At 41.0% G+C, this 21,796-nt stretch overlaps 1 protein-coding gene and 1 pseudogene across 1 annotated transcript; both read right to left on the bottom strand.

Moving 5' to 3' along the window:
- Nucleotides 1-1,704: 1,704 nt before the first annotated feature.
- LOC140238548 (uncharacterized peptidase C1-like protein F26E4.3) lies at nt 1,705-20,777 on the bottom strand. Its single transcript, XM_072318450.1, has 8 exons — nt 20,546-20,777; nt 17,458-17,551; nt 16,339-16,574; nt 13,531-13,684; nt 12,456-12,618; nt 6,156-6,201; nt 4,027-4,199; nt 1,705-1,830 (listed from the first exon to the last, which is right to left on the bottom strand). The coding sequence occupies exons 1-8, from the start codon at nt 20,775-20,777 to the stop codon at nt 1,705-1,707; spliced, it is 1,224 nt and encodes a 407-aa protein (XP_072174551.1).
- On the bottom strand, nt 9,954-11,885 carry LOC140239102 (uncharacterized; annotated as a pseudogene).
- Nucleotides 20,778-21,796: the final 1,019 nt, after the last annotated feature.

The following is a 21,796-nucleotide window of genomic DNA, read 5'->3' as shown; positions in this document are numbered from 1 at the left end:
ATATTATTAAGTTCGTACGTCTACCGGCTGTATGGTTCAGGTCTATGAGATATATGTCAGCATCATTATATACCGGCGTGTTATACAAATGTCACCTGTAGAAAATTGCTTCATAATCTTTTCAAGTTCAAGATGCCATTCAGTACTTACAGGTCTACTGTAGTCGATACTTACATAACCCACGCTTTCCAAGCAGTAAATATATATGATAAATCTGATGATATATGAACATACATAATATGATACATAAGCGATATATAAACAAAATGCATAATCATACAGTTGCATGTAGGTATACACTTACAGCAGTAAAAAACAACAACAACAACAAAAAAAAAAAACACACCTTCGCAGATACAACAGGAAAAAGGTATCTTAACATCTTAACAAAGGTACATGTGTATGCGCCTTACATTTCCGGTTAATATAAAAGTACTGCTATTCTCATCTTCCTTAATATAGTACAATGCGCATTTCAGTTTCTCGTACATCAACTGCCAAAGACTAGCTTTACAACACAACACTGTATTCCATACACTGAGATTACTTTTCTCCGAACGCAGCAGAAAATACACCCACGCTCTAACATGAATGATGCTATAAGCTGCATATTTCATTACCCTCAACTGTTAACCCATTGTTAATCTTTGTGTTAACAATGCTCGTAGAAAGTGAAGCGAAATAGAAAGAGAAGAGTTTTTGCTCAGAGATCGTAGAAACACACACAAACGTGAACATTTTTTAAGCATAGTATACCAAACCCAGTAATATCAACTCATAGGATTCACACCTATGACTAATTCGCGATAACCTGTTCAAAAATACTCGAAACATGTCTGTCGTGTTTTATAGAACACCTTATTTTCAGTTTAAACCATGGTGGGGGGGGGGGGGAGTGGCGTTATCTCCTCAAACTCCGCTATATCACTTAAAGATATCAGGTGTTTTCTGGATCTACGCTGAAAGAAATGTAGTTCCACTGGATTTAAAAGAAAGCGTATCTAGCCTTCAAATGAGATGCATTTTGCAGAGGAATTTTCAGCCTCATCCGGTTGACTCAAAGGAATGATGAGGGTTATATGGCTTATTTTTTTTTTTTTTTTTTTGGGGGGGGGGGAGGGGGTACGAGAAAACATTGTTCTCAGGCTAGACATGTCTATTCACAGGTGTTTAACCTATTTTCTTTGATTTTAGCTTCTGTTGCTTCTGTCATCATTACCATTCTTCCTGAAATGAATGACGTCACAGGGATTGTGTAGCATTGGTGGAGATGAGAATTGGGCTTTTAGCTTTCTGCGAGATACCAAGAAACCACTTATGAAATAATACAGAGCATACTATACGATTCAAAGTTTACATGATGAAAATTGGTTTTGGAATGGCTGAGACATCCAAAAACAAAGTAAAATCCTAATAATAGGTGGGTCCCACCTTTTATTAGGATTGCTCTGTTTTTGAATATCTCAGCCATGAAATGAAAATGAAAATGAAATTTCAAGACCAGTGTCCATCAAATACACGTTGAATCTCTCTTGGAATTACATACTCTTTCATATTTCAAAAGAGGTTTCTCATCTCACCAAAAAGTGCTGGAAACCTGAAGTTACGTCTCAACCAACTCTGTATGATTCCTTTAAAGTATTATTATTATTATTATTTTTAGGGAGTGTGACGTCAGTTTCAGGTGACTGAGAGTTCATGATGTCACACCGTGTGGACTTGCATCCAGACTCCGAGCACAAAGGACTCAATGTCGCTCTCGTTTTCCCCTCGAACGATACGGAACATCCCGTCCTCACCCCAAGAGCGCCCCCAGGAGTTGGCGACAAGCTATGAAGGAACGGATACAGGTGGCGAAACCAGGAATAAAAAAACAAAACAAAACAAAACAAAGAAAGAAAGAAAAATGAATCAAGTGACATGTGTTCAGTTACTTGGTATATGTGATGTTTAATCATGTCCCCCAATAGACGAACGGTGAGGAGATGCTAACTCATGTATACAAACAAAAGAAAGCGAAACGCAAAACCAATCAAAATATTAATTATTAAAGTATGTCTTCATTTTTGAAATAGCCATGCCATTGACGTTGTCATAGAATAGCGTTGCGTCTACGACGTTTCCTGACATCGCCATATTGAATGCTAACAAGTAAAAAGTAAAAAAAAAAAAAGTGGGAATTTACCATGCAGAATTATTGGTTCTCTTTAGTTATAAGTCAGTTCGGGGTTCCAGTCTGCGCATGAGCAGAAAAAGGTCATGTGTACTGAGAGACCGGTTGGTTTTTATATTCAGGCGCGCCGGAAGCAGTTTTGGATTGGGGGGGCAAACATTGGAGGGGGCTCAAGATTAGACCATGCATTTATGTTACACAATATACACATACACACACACACACACACACACGCACACACATCTATTATATATATATATATATATATATATATATATATATGTAAAGTGGCCTACGGGGGGTCGAAACATGGGGGGAACCATAAAGTAATTTTGACGGTCTGTATGCTTGTGCGTGTGTGCGTGAGCAATAATGGGACTACAATACATTACGGAATGTGATACATTCAACAACGCAGTCATTGAGGAACATTGTAAGTTTTCCTTACATGGATTATGGAATGACGGTGTGAAACGATAGACAAATTATATACTGTCAGCAACATAAGGTGAATGGCATAACAATAAAATGCGAGCGAGCGAAGCGAGCGAGCTTGAAAATTTTGATATTCTACAGTTCCAAAACTGGGGTTTGTAGCTATATCTTTCACTTTGGAAATTAATGGGGCGGCGCATCGGGCGCAACTGCTGGCAATTACTGGCAGCAACATTAGAATGGCATAACGATTCAATGCGAGCGAGCAAAGCGAGCGAGCTTGAGAATTTTGACATTTTACAGTCCCCAAACTCCCGTTTGTAGCTATATCTTTCGCTTTGGAAATTAAGGAGGGGGGGGGGGGGCATCGGGCGCAACTGCTGGCAATTACTGGCAGCAACGTTAGGAGAGTGGCATAACGAGTCAATGCGAGCGAGCGAAGCGAGCGAGCTTGAAAATTTTGACATGCTACAGTCCCCAAACTCCCGTTTGTAACTATACCTTTCGCTTTGGAAATTAAGGGGGGGGGGGGGGCATCGGGCGCAACTGCTGGCAATTACTGTCAGCAACATTAGGAGAATGGCATAACGATTCAATGCGAGCGAGCGAAGCGAGCGAGCTTGAAAATTTTGACATTCTAGAGTCCAACAACTGCCGTCGTAGCTATGTTTTTCGCTTTAGAAATTAAGGGGAAGGCGCACCGGGCTCAACTGCTGGATGCGAGCGAGCAAAGCGAGCGAGCTTGAAAATTTTGACATTTTACAGTCCAAAAGCTGCCGTTTGTAGCCATATTTTTCCCCTTTTATTCATATATATACATATTTATTTTATTTTCTTTGTTTATTCATTTATTTTTATTATTATCATTTTTTTTTTTTGGGGGGGGGGCTTTTTGGGGGGGCAAAAATGCGTTTTGCCCCCCACTTTTTGGATTGGGGGGGGGGGGGGCGGCCGCCCCCCTGCCCCCCCACTTCCGGCGCCTATGTTTATATTCACTGAGATAAGCATCTGTGATGTTATAATTATACATGTAATCCCTATAGATGACGCTTGCCAGTACATCCACCTGACAGCAAGTCATGGTATTTGGCAATGTTAAAAGAAAAAGTCTGTCAATGCACTTAATACAAAACAATGAAATTAATGCTCCCCCGAGTGTTGATTGACAAACCATTCTGGTCATGTTTGAATACAAATTCCATGAATTGCTTTGTAGGGGAAGCTGATGTAACATGTACTAAGTACTAGAAATTAATTTTTTAGTGGTTCGCTTTTCATAAACAGACCAGAAAAACAATTTTCGTTCGAAGTTCAGGTACCTCGCTGAAAATACGTAGGCCTACCTATAACAATGTCAAAACACAGACAGATTAAATTTGCAAATAATCGTATTTATTATGGATGCAAATTCACGTTACCCAGTATTTGATCGGTCGACGCGGGTCAGTTTCATCGACGCCCCAACCCACTATCTTGACAGACAGCCAGCCCGCCTGGGTCGGGTCGGACTCGTCCCCTGCGACTGTGGATTTAACGTGCCTGTACACACCGGTCCTGTAGACGAAGAAGTCCTTCTTCACTTTGAAAGTCGCTGAAAAGCACAAGAAAGTAGAAATAAAGCCGATTATAAAGGGCAGCTCGCCGGGGAAGAGTAAGGGGTTTAACATCATAGAAAACTAACAATAATAAGATACAACAACAACAGCAGAACTCACTTACAATGATGAGGGAAACAATTTTGCGGTATACATTATGTGTGTTGTAGTTAAAGGATAAAAAATAAATGGGGAAATCGACACGACAACAACAGCTTAACAACAATAAACAATAACGACAAAATGTACTTGGGAACTTTCACTTTCTCGAATATAATTCTGTTGTGAAAAATTCATTCTGAGAGCCCCCCCCCCCCCTTTGCTTTCATTTATTTATTCATTTATTTTCCAGACAGAAAGAAACCTCCAACTGTGACAGTGTTGCATTACGTATATTGATAATCCATTTTCTGGAAATGTCACATGTAAAGTCTGTGGGAGTAACAATTATCTTTGAGGCAACAATGCCTCGATTTTTGTTTAGAAATAATAATAATAATAATAATAATAATAATAATAATAATAATAATAATAATAATAATAATATAGGTTTTCCCGGCCAATTTCGCACTTTTGTCAGTCCATTTGATAAAAGGTTCATTCAATTTAGCGAAAATCCTCGTCACTGCACATTCTGTCATTCAAAATTGCAACTATAGTTCGTTCAATTTAGCATTTCGGTCAATGAAATTCGCACATGTGCCTTTCGAATTCGTAAAACGGGCATTCAAATTGGCACGTGCTCTTCAGTCATTCAAATTCGCCAGCACTGGTGGAAAATGGTATTTCAGTCATTCAATTTCGCGTATGGGCAGTCAAATTCCAAACATGCTCATTCAAATTGGCGTAATGTTATTTCTATTTTGAAAAGGTGAGAACCGTGATTTATACGTATTTAAATGTGAATTTTTGTTTCATCCACACACTGTTAAGTATATAGTAAAGGTATCTTTGACCCTAAATAACTCAAGTTTGTTGTTCTGTAACGCCCCTCTTCTTCCATACATGTTATCAGAACTATACATGCCATGCTTGCACCAGTACCATAGATTCACTTCACTTTCTTATGTCCAGTCATAGCAGCACGAGTTAGATACAGGCGTATCTCTCAAGAAGACAGGGAGAGAATCATAGAAGCATTTGAGGGTAATAACCTTGACAAATTGATGGCTAGAGCTGATCCAAGAACTTTTATTTATTCCTAATGATAATTAACGCAATCTAGCACCCACCAAATGAAAATAATGAAACATGTAGATGAAAGAAATAATAATGTAAATTGAAACCTCCTTCTCCAATTATTGACAAAACAAACTTAAGATCAATGTATCTGTGAATGAAATAATGCAATCGAACATTATAAACACATACACTTATTTTGAAAGTACTGTTGCAAAGGTGAAATCAGAATAAAAGCATAAACGCGTCTGCTAAATTGACTGCAGTAAATGCGAAATTGGATGCCCAAGAATGAATTCGAATGAACGAGCGCAGCGTTTACGTGATCACGTGACTATATCGTGCTAAATTGAATGAACGATTTGCGAAATGGTGCTTGTCTTACGAATTTGAACTGAGAAAGTGCTGATTCGAATGATGTAAAAGGTAATTTGAATGCTCCAAAATGAATTTGAATGAAAAGATTATAAAATTGAAATACCGAACATGCCGTCTAGGCTAAATTGTGCTAAATTGAATGCAGCAATTAGGAATTGGACTGAAAAAAGTGCGAAATTGGCCGGGAAAACCTATAATAGTAATGATGATGATGATAATAATAATAATAATAATAATAATAATAATAATAACAACAACAACAAACAAAAAAAAGAGAAAAATAAAAGATTGTTAGCCTTAAAGTGTACATACTTCAAAATGCCTTACGCGTTTCTAATTTGTAAAGTGTATTATTCGTTTCCTGCGCTAAGTAATAACTTGATATGGAACTGTACCTTGAACAGGTCCATTTCTGTAGATTTCCTGCATTATGTCGGACTCCTGTAGGGGGAAACATGAATAGGATTGTGACATAATTGAATTTACGTTTATATATATATATATATATATATATATATATATATATATATATATATATATATACATATATATATATATATATATATGTATGTATAAAGGCAGAAAACTGTGTCTTGAAGGTGTTTCCCGTACAGATACCTGTTGCGTTCTTACTATGTGACAAACGACAATGGACACGGACACGTCCAGTTAGTAGCCATCATTTATTGGGAGCCCGTCGTCATAGCAACCACACTATGGCAAGCCAACAGTGCATAATCATACATAACAACTCTCCCCCCTGCCAATCCAAAAATGTATTTTGACATCCGGTGCGAGGGTTTCCATAATACAATGTTGTGTACATCTGCAGTACCATGTTATTAGAACATGACATCACAAAAAAGATTGTCTCTTACTTACAAATATAGCCCACAACTGTGTGATCATAATCAAATGTCACTTTGAATTTGAGCAACATTGTTCCTTTTCTGTTTTGTTGACGAAAAGTGCAAAAAGTATCCTTTGCATAATAACAAAATTCTGTCTTTGGCTACTGTTCACAACTAACCGAAACAAGCTGTTTTCCAGCAATTGTATGCGTAAATTTCACATCGTATATTCTGTAACATACAAAATAAAGTACATGAACTTCAACTTCCATGTGTTGTGTGAGTTATTTTTTTTTTTCACAGTATGTATAATGATCCTGATTATCACAAAACTGTTAAACAACCAGTAAAACAACCAGTAAATAGCATTATTCGTTTCCTTATGAATAATGTCACATTATAAGCTCACTGCTCAGTTTGCTATGTAAATTCGGAATAACTCCTACTGTATCAAACTTTTGGGGTTAAGTGGATATGCGATATGTAACCAGTTCAATATCTCCAGCAATAGATATACATGTATGGTCCATTTAACTGACACAGAATACTTGTTCAAAACATTTGTAATTCCGTTGTTATTTATTTTGCTTGTATACAAAACATCTGTAATCTGTTTGTTGCTGATAATGTATATACATAAACTACTAAACTAAACAAAAACCTCGGGATATTACTTTATATCCAGCTAATATAACACATGTTTCTGTTAACATCGAACAACAATCATCTGAGTGATTTAAACACCAAAATTAATTCCTTAATCACTGAGTTGTGATTTAACATCCTTCTTCGTGTCAACTCCTCTACGCCTCTATTCAGAAAGAAAATCTATCTGGTGGTTTTCTCTTTCTCTGAGACCTTCTCAACACTTGTGTAGGAGACTGTTCTACTTCAGCTCCTTGTACATCAGGTTTACTCTGAGTATCTACGTTGTCTTGTTGACGTAAGGTTTCAGGTACTCTATAACTGGTGTGTTTTGAGAACCCAATGGATGTTCTTCTACATACCTAGGCAAGACAAATGTGTCCCTTGGGACAGACCTGCTGGGTCTTGAACTGTCTGGGTCTCGTGTAGGATCAAACTCTTTGTTCCCTAACTGACTCTGATCTTGTGAGTCTTCTTCCGTTTCTAATCTAGAAAGCAACTGATCTACATGCCTTCTCCAAATTCCTGTTTGTACTTGTACTTTGTACATGAGCGGACCTTCTCTTTCTACAACCACTCCCGGGACCCATTTACGCTTTCCTGTGTAGTCCCTAGCGAGTATGGATTGTCCTACTGCAAACTCGCGCATGTTGATTGCTTTGCTGCGCTTATCTCTGAGAGATGCCTGGTAATGCAGCTGTTCAGCATATCGACGTTCGATGTTCGGACGCAAGTTATCTAGTCTCATGCGCAACTGCCTTTCATGAAGAGTGAAGCAGGTGATTCCCCCGTGACACTATGTGCTGCATTGCGGTAGGCCAGCAAGAATCTATCTAGCTTCGCTTGTGCAGATCCTCCATCAGATCTTGAGGCGCGCATGGACTGTTTGAGTGTCTGGACAAAACGCTCTGCTTGACCATTTGTACTCGGATGGTACGGTGCGCTGCGCTTGTGCTTTATGCCGTTCATGTGTACAAACTCTTGGAATTCAGCGGAGGTGAACTGACTTCCGTTGTCAGTTACGATGATTTGCGGTAATCCATACCTAGCAAATACGCTTCGGAGAGTATCAATGGTGCGCTCTGATGTGATACTCGGCATGATGAATACCTCTGGCCATTTCGAGTATGCGTCTACTATGACCATGTAGGTGAGACCTTCGAATGGTCCGGCAAAGTCCACATGGATTCTTTCCATCGGTTTGGACGCTGGAATCCATGGATGTAAGAGTGTTTGCGCTGGCTGATTTTGCACAACCTGACATGTTTCGCATCGCTTTGTGCATTCCTCGATCTGGGAATAGAGGTGCGGCCACCATACGTAGCTTCGTGCGATTGATTTCATTTTTACTACTCCGAGATGTCCTTGATGCAATTCCGCAGGACTGCCTTCTGCATTTTGTGAGGGATGATGATTCGCATTCCCCACATGAGTATGCCTTGCTCGATTGTGATTTCTGTTCTACGCGTGAAGAATGTCTTTAGCTCGCTTTTTTCTGTAGGTAGCTGCTTTGGCCATCCATCCAAAGTATATCTGAGCACTTTGGACAAGATCGGGTCTTTACGCGTTGCATTACGCAATTCCTCGTGTGTTGTCGGTAGCATGTCCACATGACAAACCGAAACATTTCCTGGTTCACGACTCGCGTTTCTCGTTTGAGTCCGGTAGCCTTGAAAGCAGTCTGCATTTGCATTGGCCTTTGATGTGCGGTAGCGTATCTCGTAATCAAAGCCTGCGAGGTACATAGCCCATCTTTGCATGCGTTCCGCTGCTAATGTAGGCAAACTCTTGTACGGGCCTAGCAGTGCTGTGAGCGGCTTATTATCGGTAATAAGCGTAAACCTGCGGCCATAGATGTACATGTAGAACTTGCGAAGCGCGAATATGATTGCTAACGCTTCTCGCTCGATCTGAGGGTATTTTCTTTCCGTTTTCGTGAGCGACCTGGACGCAAACTGTATCGGTCTCTCAGTTCCGTCTGGTAGTACGTGCGACAATACTGCGCCTATGCCTATCGGACTCGCATCCGTTGCGATGGAGATCGGCAACTGTGGATCATAGTGGATCAAACAATCTGACGCTTGCAGCAGTTCTTTCGAGCGTATGAATGCAGTTTCTGCTTCTTCGCTCCAAACGAACTTCCGATCAGATTTCAAAAGATCTGTGAGCGGGGCGATCACGTGCGCTAAATTTGGAACATACTTGCGATAGTAGTTCAACAACCCTAGGTACGATCGTAACTGCGACACATCAGTTGGTCTAGGGAGATTCACAATCTGCTTCACCTTCTCCTCAACAGTGTGTACACCTTGCGCATCTATACGATGTCCTAGAAACTCCACAGAGTTGCACTCGAACTCGCATTTCTCCTTTTTGAGCTTCAGACCGCGTTGCTCTAAGCGCGTGAGCACTGCGTCCAAATTTCTCATGTGCTCTTCTTGCGAACTACCCGTAACGAGAATATCGTCCTAGGTACACCTGTACTCCCGGTAATCCTTGCAAAACCTGATCTATCGCGTTCTGCCAAATTGCCGGTGCTGTGGTAATCCCAAACACTAGTCTATTCTGCTTGAACAAACCCTTGTGTGTTGATAGTACTAAGTACTGTTTGGAGTTTTCATCTAGTTCCATTTGATTGTAGGCATGGGCTAGGTCTAACTTCGAAAAGGTTACTCCTCCACTCAGACTTGACAAATGTCATCGACATTTATGTTGGGTGGTGGGTGGTGCCACTGGACTAAGCACTGGGTTGACGGTGCACTTGTAGTTTCCACACAGCCTAACTGTTCCATCTTTCTTAGGGACAGGCACTATGCCTGTGCTCCATTCACTGTGTTCTATTGGTGTAAGTACACCACACTTCTCCAATCGGTCTAGTTCTTGTTCTACCCCTGCCTTTAGTGCATACGGGACTTTGTAGGGCTTAGTCCTGACTGGTGTAGCATCATCTTTCACCCTTATGCTAGCCTTTGCATAGGACAATTTACCTAGCTGTCCATCGAATAGCTTCTCGTGTTTCTGAACTACTTGATCGCTTAGCCTATGCACGTTCACTTTCTGGTCCAATGTACTAGTACCAAGACTTGTCTGGACTAACGACTTCCAGTCTAGTGGTATTACTCCTAACCACTCACGACCTAGCAACATGTACTCTGTACATTCCAGTACATACAGGGCTAGTCTACCTTGGTATGTTCCATACCTAACCTGGACTTGGACCTTACCAACAGGCTCAACTGTTTCTCCTGTGAAACTCACAAACGACTTCTCAGTCTGGTCCATTTTCAAGTGGGACAAATGCTTTTCATAGTACGACAGTGGTATGATGCTTACGCTTGACCCTGTATCGACTTCCATTCGTGTCAATTTACCTTCAATCTCAATGGGGGCCAAAATAGCACCACTCTCAGACCTAACGCTAGAACTGGATCTAGTCCTAGACCTAGAACTACTCTCAGTCCTCAACTTGAACATAGTGTGATCGTACTCAACATCACTTTCATTGTCAGAACCATCACGCTCACTCTCAGTCTCACTGTTTCCAGACATATCATTGTATTCATGACTTTCCTTTACATTATGAATACCACCTTTCCTTTTCTGTCCTTCGTTTGCTTTAGTCTTTGACTTAGTCTTGGATCTAGAGTCTGTGTGTTCTTTGTTCTGATTTTTCATCGGTTTTGGCTTACTCCGGCACTTCCTTTCAATGTGTCCTTTCTTCTGACAGCATCTGCAAGTTGCTGACTTAAACCAACACTGATCAGGTGCATGGTTCCTCCCACAGCGATAGCACTCACGTTGTTCCTTCCTCCCGCGGTTACCGCTGCCTGTAGAACCGTGCGGCTTACCGTAGACCGCGTTCACAGTGGTGCTGGTCCTGGTTCCTGGTCTAGCGCCGCTGTAATCTCCGATGCCATTCCGCGAACTCTGGTTCCGCATAGCACGGGCCTCTCCCGCTGCTGTTTCTCTCTGTAGCGCGTAGTCTACCGCTTCTCTGAACGAAAGTCTGGGGTTTTCCGTTGCCTTTTCCATTCACTTCAGCGAAGTTGGCTCGTGGGAAATGCCACTAATGAATCTATCGCGAAGCTGTTCATCGAGCTTGTCCCCGTATTGGCAGTTCAAGCTCAAATGTTTCAGCTGAACCACGTAGTCACTCGTCGACTCGTCGGGCGCTTGATCACGACGGATGAACTTTCGTCGCTCCGCTACAACCATGGGCGTCGATTTCAAATGACGTCGCAAAACCATCTTCAGTTCGTTATAGGACTTCGATTGTGGGGTGGCTGGTGCTACTAAGTCTCGTACAAGACTGTAGTATTTCGGTCCGATAGAATGTAAGAACATGGCAGTGACCTGCCTTGCTAATGCTAGGTCCCGCTCCTCAGTGCGATCGCGTGCGCTCTGTACTGGCTCATCAGGCACCGCGAGCCCATTTGCTAATAGGTAAAGTTCGAAACGCTCGACGTAACAGTCCCAGTCTTCCGTGTCGTCGTAGCTGGAACTAAACGGTGGCAAAAATACCCTGTTCTGCCCCAAATTTGCACTCGCCATTGTGCTAGCTGCACCCCTACAACTTAGAGAGTCGAATGTCACAAATATCCCATCCTCGTCGCCAGTTTTGTTGCGTTCTTACTATGTGACAAACGACAATGGACACGGACACGTCCAGTTAGTAGCCATCATTTATTGGGAGCCCGTCGTCATAGCAACCACACTATGGCAAGCCAACAGTGCATAATCATACATAACAATACCAACCAGTCATCATTAAAAGAGTTGAGAGAACTCTTCATGTACCGACACTTTTACTTCACACAGTTTAATACATTGCGGATATGCAATAATGTGAACTCTGATTTTGTTTTCATTCATTTTACGAACATTTGACTGGAGAAAAAAAAAATCTTTCTATGTCTTGGCCACACGACAGTTTGAAGCAGATGCCTATCCCTCTTTAGGGTCCTAGACGTGATAATAAGCTAATAATAACTTATGCTTTCATCAGTGGTGTTCTTATTCACCTACTAGCATCTGCAATAAACTCTTTTTCAAGGAATATTAAACTGTGTTTCCTAAATAGCACCTTTGTGCTACATGACATAATAAGATATTGTAGTACACCAAAATTGATGCAAAAGCGAAGAAAGAAAAGACAGAAAAAAAAAAAGGAGTAACATCACAGGAGGGTAAATATTTTACCTTTGGGGCGATAACGTATGGGGGCGTTGATCGAAGGTAGGCCGACGTCACGCCCCTTTCGGGACATGGGCTCCAAACGTAAGGTTTGCGACACGGGAGCTGATCCATCTTGGTGGCCTCGGACATCCCGCTCCGGTAGGGGTAGCATTCTTGAGATGGGAGCCTAATTTCCCCCGACGAATACACCAGAAGAGAAAGCATGGCAGTTGCTCTATATCATTGGCTGTCATTGTAACAAACTTGACTACACGGAGAAATTACTAGACTTCCACAAACACCAGAACATTACGTAAAGGGAAAGAATAATTCCCCCTGAAACTTAGTGCAATTGATATCACTACATGTTATTTGGAACAAATCGATTTTTATGACAAGCATCCTGAAGTGAGACTATTAAAGCCAGCATTCCAAACGTTAGGGGTTAGGATATCCTTTGTCCTGCATTTTTTCTTATCATACTTTATGATATTTATAATATAAATATCATATAATTTAGTATATTATACTAAATGGGCGGGGATAGCAGTCAAAAAAACATTGATGAAATCGTAAATGCCATTAGCAACTTTAATAAAGAATCTGAATCTTCATACAGTATCACATAACAGAGAAGAATTTCTCCTGTCTGATTAAAGGTTCAGTCATTTTGATAACCAGTGCCAAACTGAACATGGAGAAATGAGCCCTATTAAAGGCATAATTTACCATTTGCAGATGAAACAAAAACCCAGCATTAGTGCTTTAAATAGTTGTAAAATGTGAGTTACGGATAGAAACAACCTCTGTCAAAATTTAAATCCATATAATTGATGTTAAGTGTTGTTAAATACACAAAATGTGAACAATAGTTATAATAAAAAATGTTTCCAGACTAAACCGTATACAGTTACAGTTTATTGAGAAAAAACCTGATATCTCTTTATATTTTAGGTTTTATTGCAAATATTTCATATGGTAGGATGTTTTATGAATCAAATGTGATATCTTGAACATTTTTGAAATCACTGCTCCCAAAGGTAAACTGGACCTTTAAGGATAGCTCCATCACAATACATCAAAAAACAAAACGCGTTACCCCGTTCTGCGTATAAACCACCAGGCGCGATCCAGGTTCCCACCGCCGCACCCTAGCTGGCCCTGGACCCGGTTGCAGGAGAGCAGATGCTGGGCAGATAACCGGATACGCTCCCTTCCCTCCGACTGAATAGCTAGCCTGTCGGATGCCACACCTGCGATCCAGGGAACGATTGTTTTCAGATAAAAAAAAAAGCCATGCATTTTCTATCTCTCTCTTTTTCCAGCCCCTCCCCCCCCCCCCCCATCTCTCTCTCTCTCTCTCTCTCTCTCTCTCTCGTTCTCTGACACGGACAACATAAACTTACCTGCTTACTGAAAGTTCATCTTGTAAAAATAACAATGGCACAAGCTCTCAATAGTGCCGGTAAGGTTTGGAAAACGAGTATTATTGTCAAAGGGAACTGTTGTTGAGATTTTGGAGTCCCTTTCATGTTTTTACAGCTACAAGAAAAGGAAAATGGGAAACGGAGTAAAAACAACAATAAAAAGGCGGAGGCGAAGAGGAACAACAAGCAGAAAGTAGGCCCTACACAAACAGCAGTGAGTGAAACGGCGATTTGATCGCTTTTGTGTGAGTTTGTTTGATTTTGCATGTAATGAGTATCGTTATGATTAATTCCAGGCTATTTCTCCTCATTGTGCTATCTGATAATATAGTTCACATTTACTGTGCTCCATGATTATTTTGCAAACATAAAGAATGAAAGAGAAAAGCAACATAATTGAATCTGATAAGTTTAAAACTTTCCCTAACTTTGAAGCCTGATAACTGATTACTATGCAACATGGTCTGTATATTTTCCAGGTCTAAATTCCAGGTCTAAAATCACATCCCTCAATAATTACGGATCCTCGTATGTAGCAGATGTTCCGTGACGTCACACATCATTTGACACTCGCCCGCCTGATGGCCACACACACACAAAAAAAAAAAAACAAACAACTATACCGAAAACAACGCAAGACGCTGCAGACGATGTGTGTGTACTATTGTGCACGTGTACAAATTACCAGTGAGCTACAGTCATACTTGTGTGTTGTGTGGATAAGAGTGATCTTTAATAGTCCCATTTGGCTTGTGTATAGAGACGGTGTAATTGCGCGCTACGTTCATTCTCGACATTTTGCTCTTCTTATTCTCGATTTAGAGAATGTAGAGATGTAGAAAATTTTTCACTTGGAACTGCCCTACTGTAAAGAACACAGTGTCCCACAGTGTGACAGTGTGTTCACATAGTCGACTATGTGAAAACGCTCGAATTTAACAGTGTAAAGATGATTTCACACTGTGATGTGGTTTTCACAGAGTGTTCACATAGTAATGCTTTGTTTCACACTGAATTGACGACTCTCATGGGGTTTACATTGTTAATATGCTCGGATTTAACAGTGTGCAGAGATTTCACAATGTGCTCACACTGTGGTTCTCACACTGTGGGATACTGTGTTCTTTCCAGCAGGGCTGTCTGCCGGTAATCACCTTATACCTTAAGCGTTTGTGTTTTGTTTTGTTTTTTTCATTTGGATCACAATATTTGGAACTAGGCCTACGTAATTTAGGCCTACTATAAGACACTGTGGCTGATTTCATGACGAGGACGCTTTTGCTATATCATCCAGTACAAAATCGATGGACTCCGGCGAGCTTACTCTGCTACTTCTCTTGTAGTCGTTATAGAGGGAGTTAATATTCTGGGAAGCAAAAATAGTACAGCAGATGGTCTGGAAGCCAGACTACTCTCTGCTGTGTTTGGAACGTACATGAGCCATCCCTGCTGGAAAGAACACAGTGTCCCACTGTGTGTTCTCAATAATGTTCACATATTCGACTATGTGAAAACGCTCGAATTTAACAATGTGAAATTATCTCACGCACTGTAATGTGTGTTTTTTTTTTTACAGAGTGTTCTCAGAGTAATGCTTGTTTCATACTGTGAATTGTTGATTCTCAATGTGTTCACAATATTAAAACGCTCGAATTTAACGAAGTGAAGAGATTTAACACTGTGTCCACGATATATCACACTGTGTTTAACACATTAATTTTCGCACTGTGGGACACTGTGTTTTCGCCAGCAGGGATTGTGGCTCGGTGGAAAAGGCCATGGACTCTGCTGGTGTATAGCGTCCTGTATACTTCCCTATTAATTGCCTGGTCTTTTCGGAGGAGGCATGCAACTAACGCGATCTGTCCTATGTAGCTGCTTTCTCAAAAGCACCGAAGTGCTTCCTTCGGTAATCACGTAAAAATACATGCAAACACACTCACACACACACACACACACCTCTTTCCCCCCCCCCCCCCCAATAATCTTTATTTGCACATAACAAAATATTTATCTTGAAATTATACAAACAATATGCAATTAGCAGTAAATAGAGACCACAAAGAAAAAAAAATAAGAAAAAATCGAAACAAAACATAATCAGTCGAGTGACACAAAAATCTTAAGATACATCTTGAATTTGTTCACGAAATCACACGCGCGCACACACACACGCACACGCATACACAAAATATAGCCTAATACAAACCTACCCCCTTATCCCCATGCAGTCCAAGGGTTATAACCACTTACGTCACAATCCTACACTACAATATTGAATAAGGGGGTTCAATTATGTATTCAAAGGAATAAGTTATGGTGAATAAAGAAGTTCCATAATGTATTCAAAACACACACACCCAGACACACACACACACACACACACACACACGCGTGTACAAGACTCTACAAGTAAATTGAGATGGGCAGTTAGATGAAAGAGGTGGGGTGGGGGTTTTAGTACGTATAATTCGACTCACTCGTAGTGGATATCGCCCAGGAGCTTCCACAGTTTCCTTGATCCATCACTTCGCCTATGAGGCCACCCCAGCGATCCCTGGCATCGAATGACGGCGGCAGGGCCCCGCTTTCGCCATCGAACTCGACATTGATCATGGAAGCGAAGGCAGCCTCGGGAGAGAAGGTACCCAGGCGGTGTCGTACTCCATCCTTCTGCGTGAGTCCCCAGAGAAAGGAGTAGTTACTGGCGCGCCATCTGAAGAAGAGGGACAGACAGAGAGAATACAAAAATAGAAAGAAAGAGGGAGAGAGAGATATGTATAGAGAGATAGATAAAGTGTGAGTGTGTGTGAGAGAGAGAGAGTGAGAGAGGGAGGGAGAGATAGAGGTGAGAGGGGAAGCGGACGGGTAGACAGACAGGGAGTTGCAATGTTACTAGGCAACATCCGGCATCAAAATATAAAGTACCAGTAGCAACGTAGTTAACTGTCAACATGCTGCAAGGAACACAGCGTCCCACAGTGTGTACACAGTGTTTTCACATATATTCGTCTACGTGAAAACGCTCAAATTTCAGAGTGTGAAAATGATTTCACACTGTGGTGTTGTTTTTCACAGAGAGATTACATAGTGACGTTCTGTTTCACACTGTGAATTGAGGATTCACAATGTGTTCACAATGCTAAAACGCTCGAATTGAACATTGTGGAGAGATTTCACACTGTGTTCACAATATTTTTACACTGTGTTTCACATTGTGCTTCACAATGTGGGACATTGTATTTTTTTCCAGCAGGGAAAAGGACAGAATAAATAAACAAACAATCAATAAAACCCTCGAACAAACAACAAAGCAAAACAAAACAATAAAAAAACCCCAGACGCACCAACATTACCAAACAAACATAATAAACAAACAGATAAGCAAACAAACCAAACAGCTGGCATATCAATAGGAGTGGTTATGGAGCTTGACTTCTCAAGACTCGACAGATGTGAAATGGGATGAAATATAATCAAACAATGAAGAGTCACACATTCTCTAAACATGCACTGGTATTCGTACATGTCAGAGAAAGACGAATTAGGCAGCGACATTGAATTATCCCGCATCTGACTATAGCTAATAGCAAGCCTACCCAAAGTTCCCGTAGTTGATGTCGCTGATGACGTCGCTCTCGACGAGGCAGGAGTTTCCCTCACAGACGAACTCGGCGATGCCGTCCCCCGATTACGACACATACTGCAAAGGACAGGAGTTGACTCAACGAGTGTAAATTAAGACATGATGTTACCTAACATACACAAGAACAATAATAAACTGAAAACAGATGTGCACGAAGTTCTGAAAGGCAGTCGTGTGTGTGTGTGTGTGCTGGAAAGCTGAGATTAACATTCCTGTAAGAAAACCCAATTCAAAACACTACTGAATTCAACAATCGTTGACGTTAAAGATATCATATGAAGTCTGTTGTCTCCTATCATGCAATCGATTGTTACATAATTACTGTGAAGCAAAGGGAGAGCATAATCACAAACATCTACACCTTGGAAACTTATTGCAGGGCTCGACACTAACGGTGGCCCGGTGGCCCGGGGCCACCAAAAATGAAAGTCGGGCCACATAATTTCAGAAAAGGGCAAATTTGGTGGCCCACCTGGGGCCACCAAAATTTTTTGAAAAGTGTGTCAATAAATTCGTAACTCTTTGCGCCGGAAATGCATAAATGCATGCAGTGAGTGTGCGACTTATTTAAAAAAAAAAATGGACTTTTATCAATGTTTTTTTTTTTTTTTTTCGGGCCACCAATTTTTTCTCTCGGGCCACCAAAAATTTGAAATGACGATTTTGGTGGCCCCATCGGGCCACCGAAAAATAAAGTTAGTGTCGAGCCCTGCATTGGTATCAAAAATTGAAAAGAGAAGGACTGAGATGACCAAGAGAGGTCAGTAATATATATATTTTTTGTTTCTTTCATCTCTCTTTAAAATTCTCCGAAAAAACCAGCGTGAGCCATACGTTAGACCTACTGAGTGACACCCGAAAAAAAAAAAGCAACAGAGAATTATAATATTAAAGATCTATAGTCATCATCACTTACCATCGGTTGCAGTTGATTTTGACTGTGTCTCCTTGATTGTAGGTCACCCCATTTGAGATACAGATATCTGTGAAAGGGGGCGGAAGGTTGGGGGGGGGGGGGGTAAAGACTTCGTCATTGTATGACACCTGCCGCTGGTGTACGTAATAGCTAGAGGACGTATGGTATAATTATCATGAACTGTGATTAGATATGTATCTTCAGATACCTAACGCTAGAAGACTATCATCAACATCAAGTTGAGGAACGAAGATAAGATGAGCATTACATCTTTAAGTAAAAAATGTGTTCTCCATTTGTTTCCTGCCAGCTGCTGCACGCTCTTTTACACGTAATGCTGCGTTTACACCATGTTCCCGGCGGCCATGGCAGTCACGTTTCAGGCCACCGTGGACAAAACGGGATGGACGTGGTGCAACGCGGCAAGACAGGATAGGCAAACGTGACAGGCCGTGATTGCCGTGGATGCTGTGTCAGATTTTTAAACTGTCAAAAAAATTTTACCATGACAGTCCCGGTGCTATTAATGAGGAACCTCGTATGTCGTTATAAAACGGAATGAACGCAACAAAACGCAACAAAGATGCTTCTGCACGTAATAGGTACGTACACTATTGTATATAGAAGCAACAGAACTTGGAGGCGGTCCGTAGCGGGACGAGACGGAAAATATTGATGGTCTAGCTTGACAAGACGCCGTGAGAACAGCGTCTGATAGCTATAAAGTTCATTGGGGTGAGGACTGGAACGAATAACACTAGAAAGCAAAGGGTGGGGCGGGGGGGGGGGGGGGCAGCGAATGTCTCATGTCCTGCACTACGCTCGCTCGTGTCCGCCGGGAACATGGTGTAAATGCAGAATGAGATTACTACATAAGATCATTACATTTGAATATAAATTGAATAATTATGAACTAAGGAAAGGCTCAAAATTTCACGTTTGCGCTCTGGAAAGTACATGGCTAATATACTTCATTAAATTGCAATATGAATTCATTCCGTTCCATGTTCAAAAGAAACTACTTAGTTCACAATTATCCCACCCGCCAACGGGACGCTTATCACCTTCCACGTACTCGAACAATTTTCGCGATGAAAACAATTATGTATGCGGGACCGAAATACTGGAACGATCTCCCCTCTGAACTCACAGGTTGTTTTCACTATCATCCTTTAAATGCAAATTAAGACAGTATTCATTGAATAATTGCATTAATTCAGCTCATTGAAATCTGTTTTGTGCTGTACAGGACTATCCCGCTGTACTGTACTCCAGGGTAGTTGTCATGTTAAACCAGCTGTGACTGTGTTTATGACCTATTGTATATTCTTCCTTCTTTAAGACAGTTGGGGCGAGGTAACAGCTGGTATTTTAATTTTCTCTTCCCTGTAACTGGTTGTTGAATGTCTTTTTTTTTTTTGGGGGGGGGGGGGGGGGAATTGCAGGTGCATGTGTTCCCTCCTTAATACACGCAATGTATAAATTTCTAATACTTTCTAAACCGTATCATTGTTATTATATATTGAGTCATATTGTTATTATTGCCAGAACGACAATGGTTCATCCGCCTACAGCATGTGGCTTGTCCGACCCCAAATCTGCATTAGAGAAGAATTTGCTATATAACTGTATAATTGTACTTTTTTCTCTATGTTTCGGTCATTGTTGTACCCGTGCTCCCCATCTTAATCTTTAACTCGATTTTAATTGGGACCTACGCTCAACAAGGTCGCTTTTAAGTAGGTTCCTTCATATTTCTGTAACATTCATTCACAGATTCCAAACCTTATAGATCGACCACTATATGTTTTATGTATTTGCAATATTTTATATATGTCACCAGCTTGATATTATGTATTTCATTTGATTTTGTTATATTTGATGTATTTTTTCATCGAGAAATATGAAGATAAATTGAAATTGAAATTGAAATTAACATGCTAGAAGCCCTCCCCCCTCCCCCCCCAAAAAAACCCCAAAACAAACAAACAAACAAAAACAAAAACAAAAACAGAACAAAACAAATTAAAACAAAACAAAACGAACAAAAAAGAAAAACAAAACAAAAACAATGTTTATTCCGTTTCAGGGTAAGTGTGAAATGCTGGAAGGAAAGAGTACGAACCTCTTCTGCTCTCTTGCGGGGGTGGGACGCGTAGGCAGCGGTAGCGGAAATCGGGGCAGCAGTCGGTGGCAGTGGAGTAGCAGAACTCGTCGCAGTAGCACAGCGTGTCGAAGTAAGGGGTCGTACACTCGTCGTCGCGACCGGGGCAGCAGCCGCGGACGGAGCAGTACTGCGCTTTGACTCCCGTCAAAGCGAGCACCAGGAGCGTCAGTGCGCAAAGTGCGAGAGACATAATGGCGGGTACCCCTCTCATGATTCCGGCGTCCTCCAACTCGATACGGACCGGCAAAAGTCGAAATCTGCAGTATAGATCCCCCCCCCCCCCCCCAAAAAAAAAAAAAAAAAGACAGCAGGAAATTTTGGCGATCATTTAAGTGGCTTGTGTGTACATGTTTTGCTTGCGCGAAATTATGAACATGAGTTAGAAATTAATGTAATAACAATTATGGAAAACAGGGCCTACAAGTTCGACAAAGCCGACGAAATCATACTAAACGAGCATGGCGATATTTTGATCAATAATGCATTACAGGGCTCAAGCCAAGCTCAAGCGCCTCCCAAATGAAACAGATAGAGGTTGTTATCAAAAATGATAGTGTCAATCTCCCTCCGCTGCCATACCCCTTAAAAAAGATAAAATTTCGAGGATGACGATTTTGGGAATAAATAAAATATCACCACGAGATTGTAAAAAGTTATGACAGTTTGATTACCACGAAACGAGAAGGAAAAAAAAAAAACATAGAAAGACCTATGAATCTGCAGTGGAAAAGGTCTGAGATGAAAAGCAAGACAACTAGTATCGAAACTCGCTTTTAAAACCTGAAGAGGACTAAATAGGTCCGGGTTATGATAATATCCCGCGTCCCTCGCTGGTCGTCTGTCTGTGCGTCGTGGAGTTCGACATTCGATTATATCTTAAGTATTGATGTGGCCAACACTTTTTTTTTGCAACTCTGCGCAGTGTCTCTATTTCTTTAATAGACACATTCATTCGACACAATAGGCCTACTTGCCACTAGCCTATTAAAATGAGAGTGAAACCCAGACAACATGTGAATTGAGAGAATGCAGCAAAAATTGATATATGAGGTAAGTCTTAAAGAAAATCGGGCAATCCATTCCAAACTCTTGAACTTATAAAGTTTCGGTGACGCCATTGCTGGATGAGAAGACAGCACTACTTTTTGTGACGTCATGTATGAACAACGATATAGAGAGTAATTAAACTATAATATTTTTCACTTTATT

Source organism: Diadema setosum, chromosome 15, assembly GCF_964275005.1.
Source record: "Diadema setosum chromosome 15, eeDiaSeto1, whole genome shotgun sequence".
In the NCBI taxonomy this organism is placed as follows: domain Eukaryota; kingdom Metazoa; phylum Echinodermata; class Echinoidea; order Diadematoida; family Diadematidae; genus Diadema; species Diadema setosum.
This window is presented reverse-complemented; position numbering and strand designations above follow the sequence as displayed.

What these genes read in the sequence shown, in the direction of transcription:
- LOC140238548 (XM_072318450.1), bottom strand. Translation starts at nt 20,777, where the DNA reads ATGTCTCTCGCACTTTGCGCACTGACGCTCCTGGTGCTCGCTTTGACG. An exon ending in CCCGCAAGAGAGCAGAAGAG is followed by an intron (nt 17,552 to 20,545) that starts GTTCGTACTCTT and finishes AGTATGTGTCGT; the next exon opens with AATCGGGGGACGGCATCGCC. An exon ending in CATACGTTATCGCCCCAAAG is followed by an intron (nt 6,202 to 12,455) that starts GTAAAATATTTA and finishes TTCCCCCTACAG; the next exon opens with GAGTCCGACATAATGCAGGA.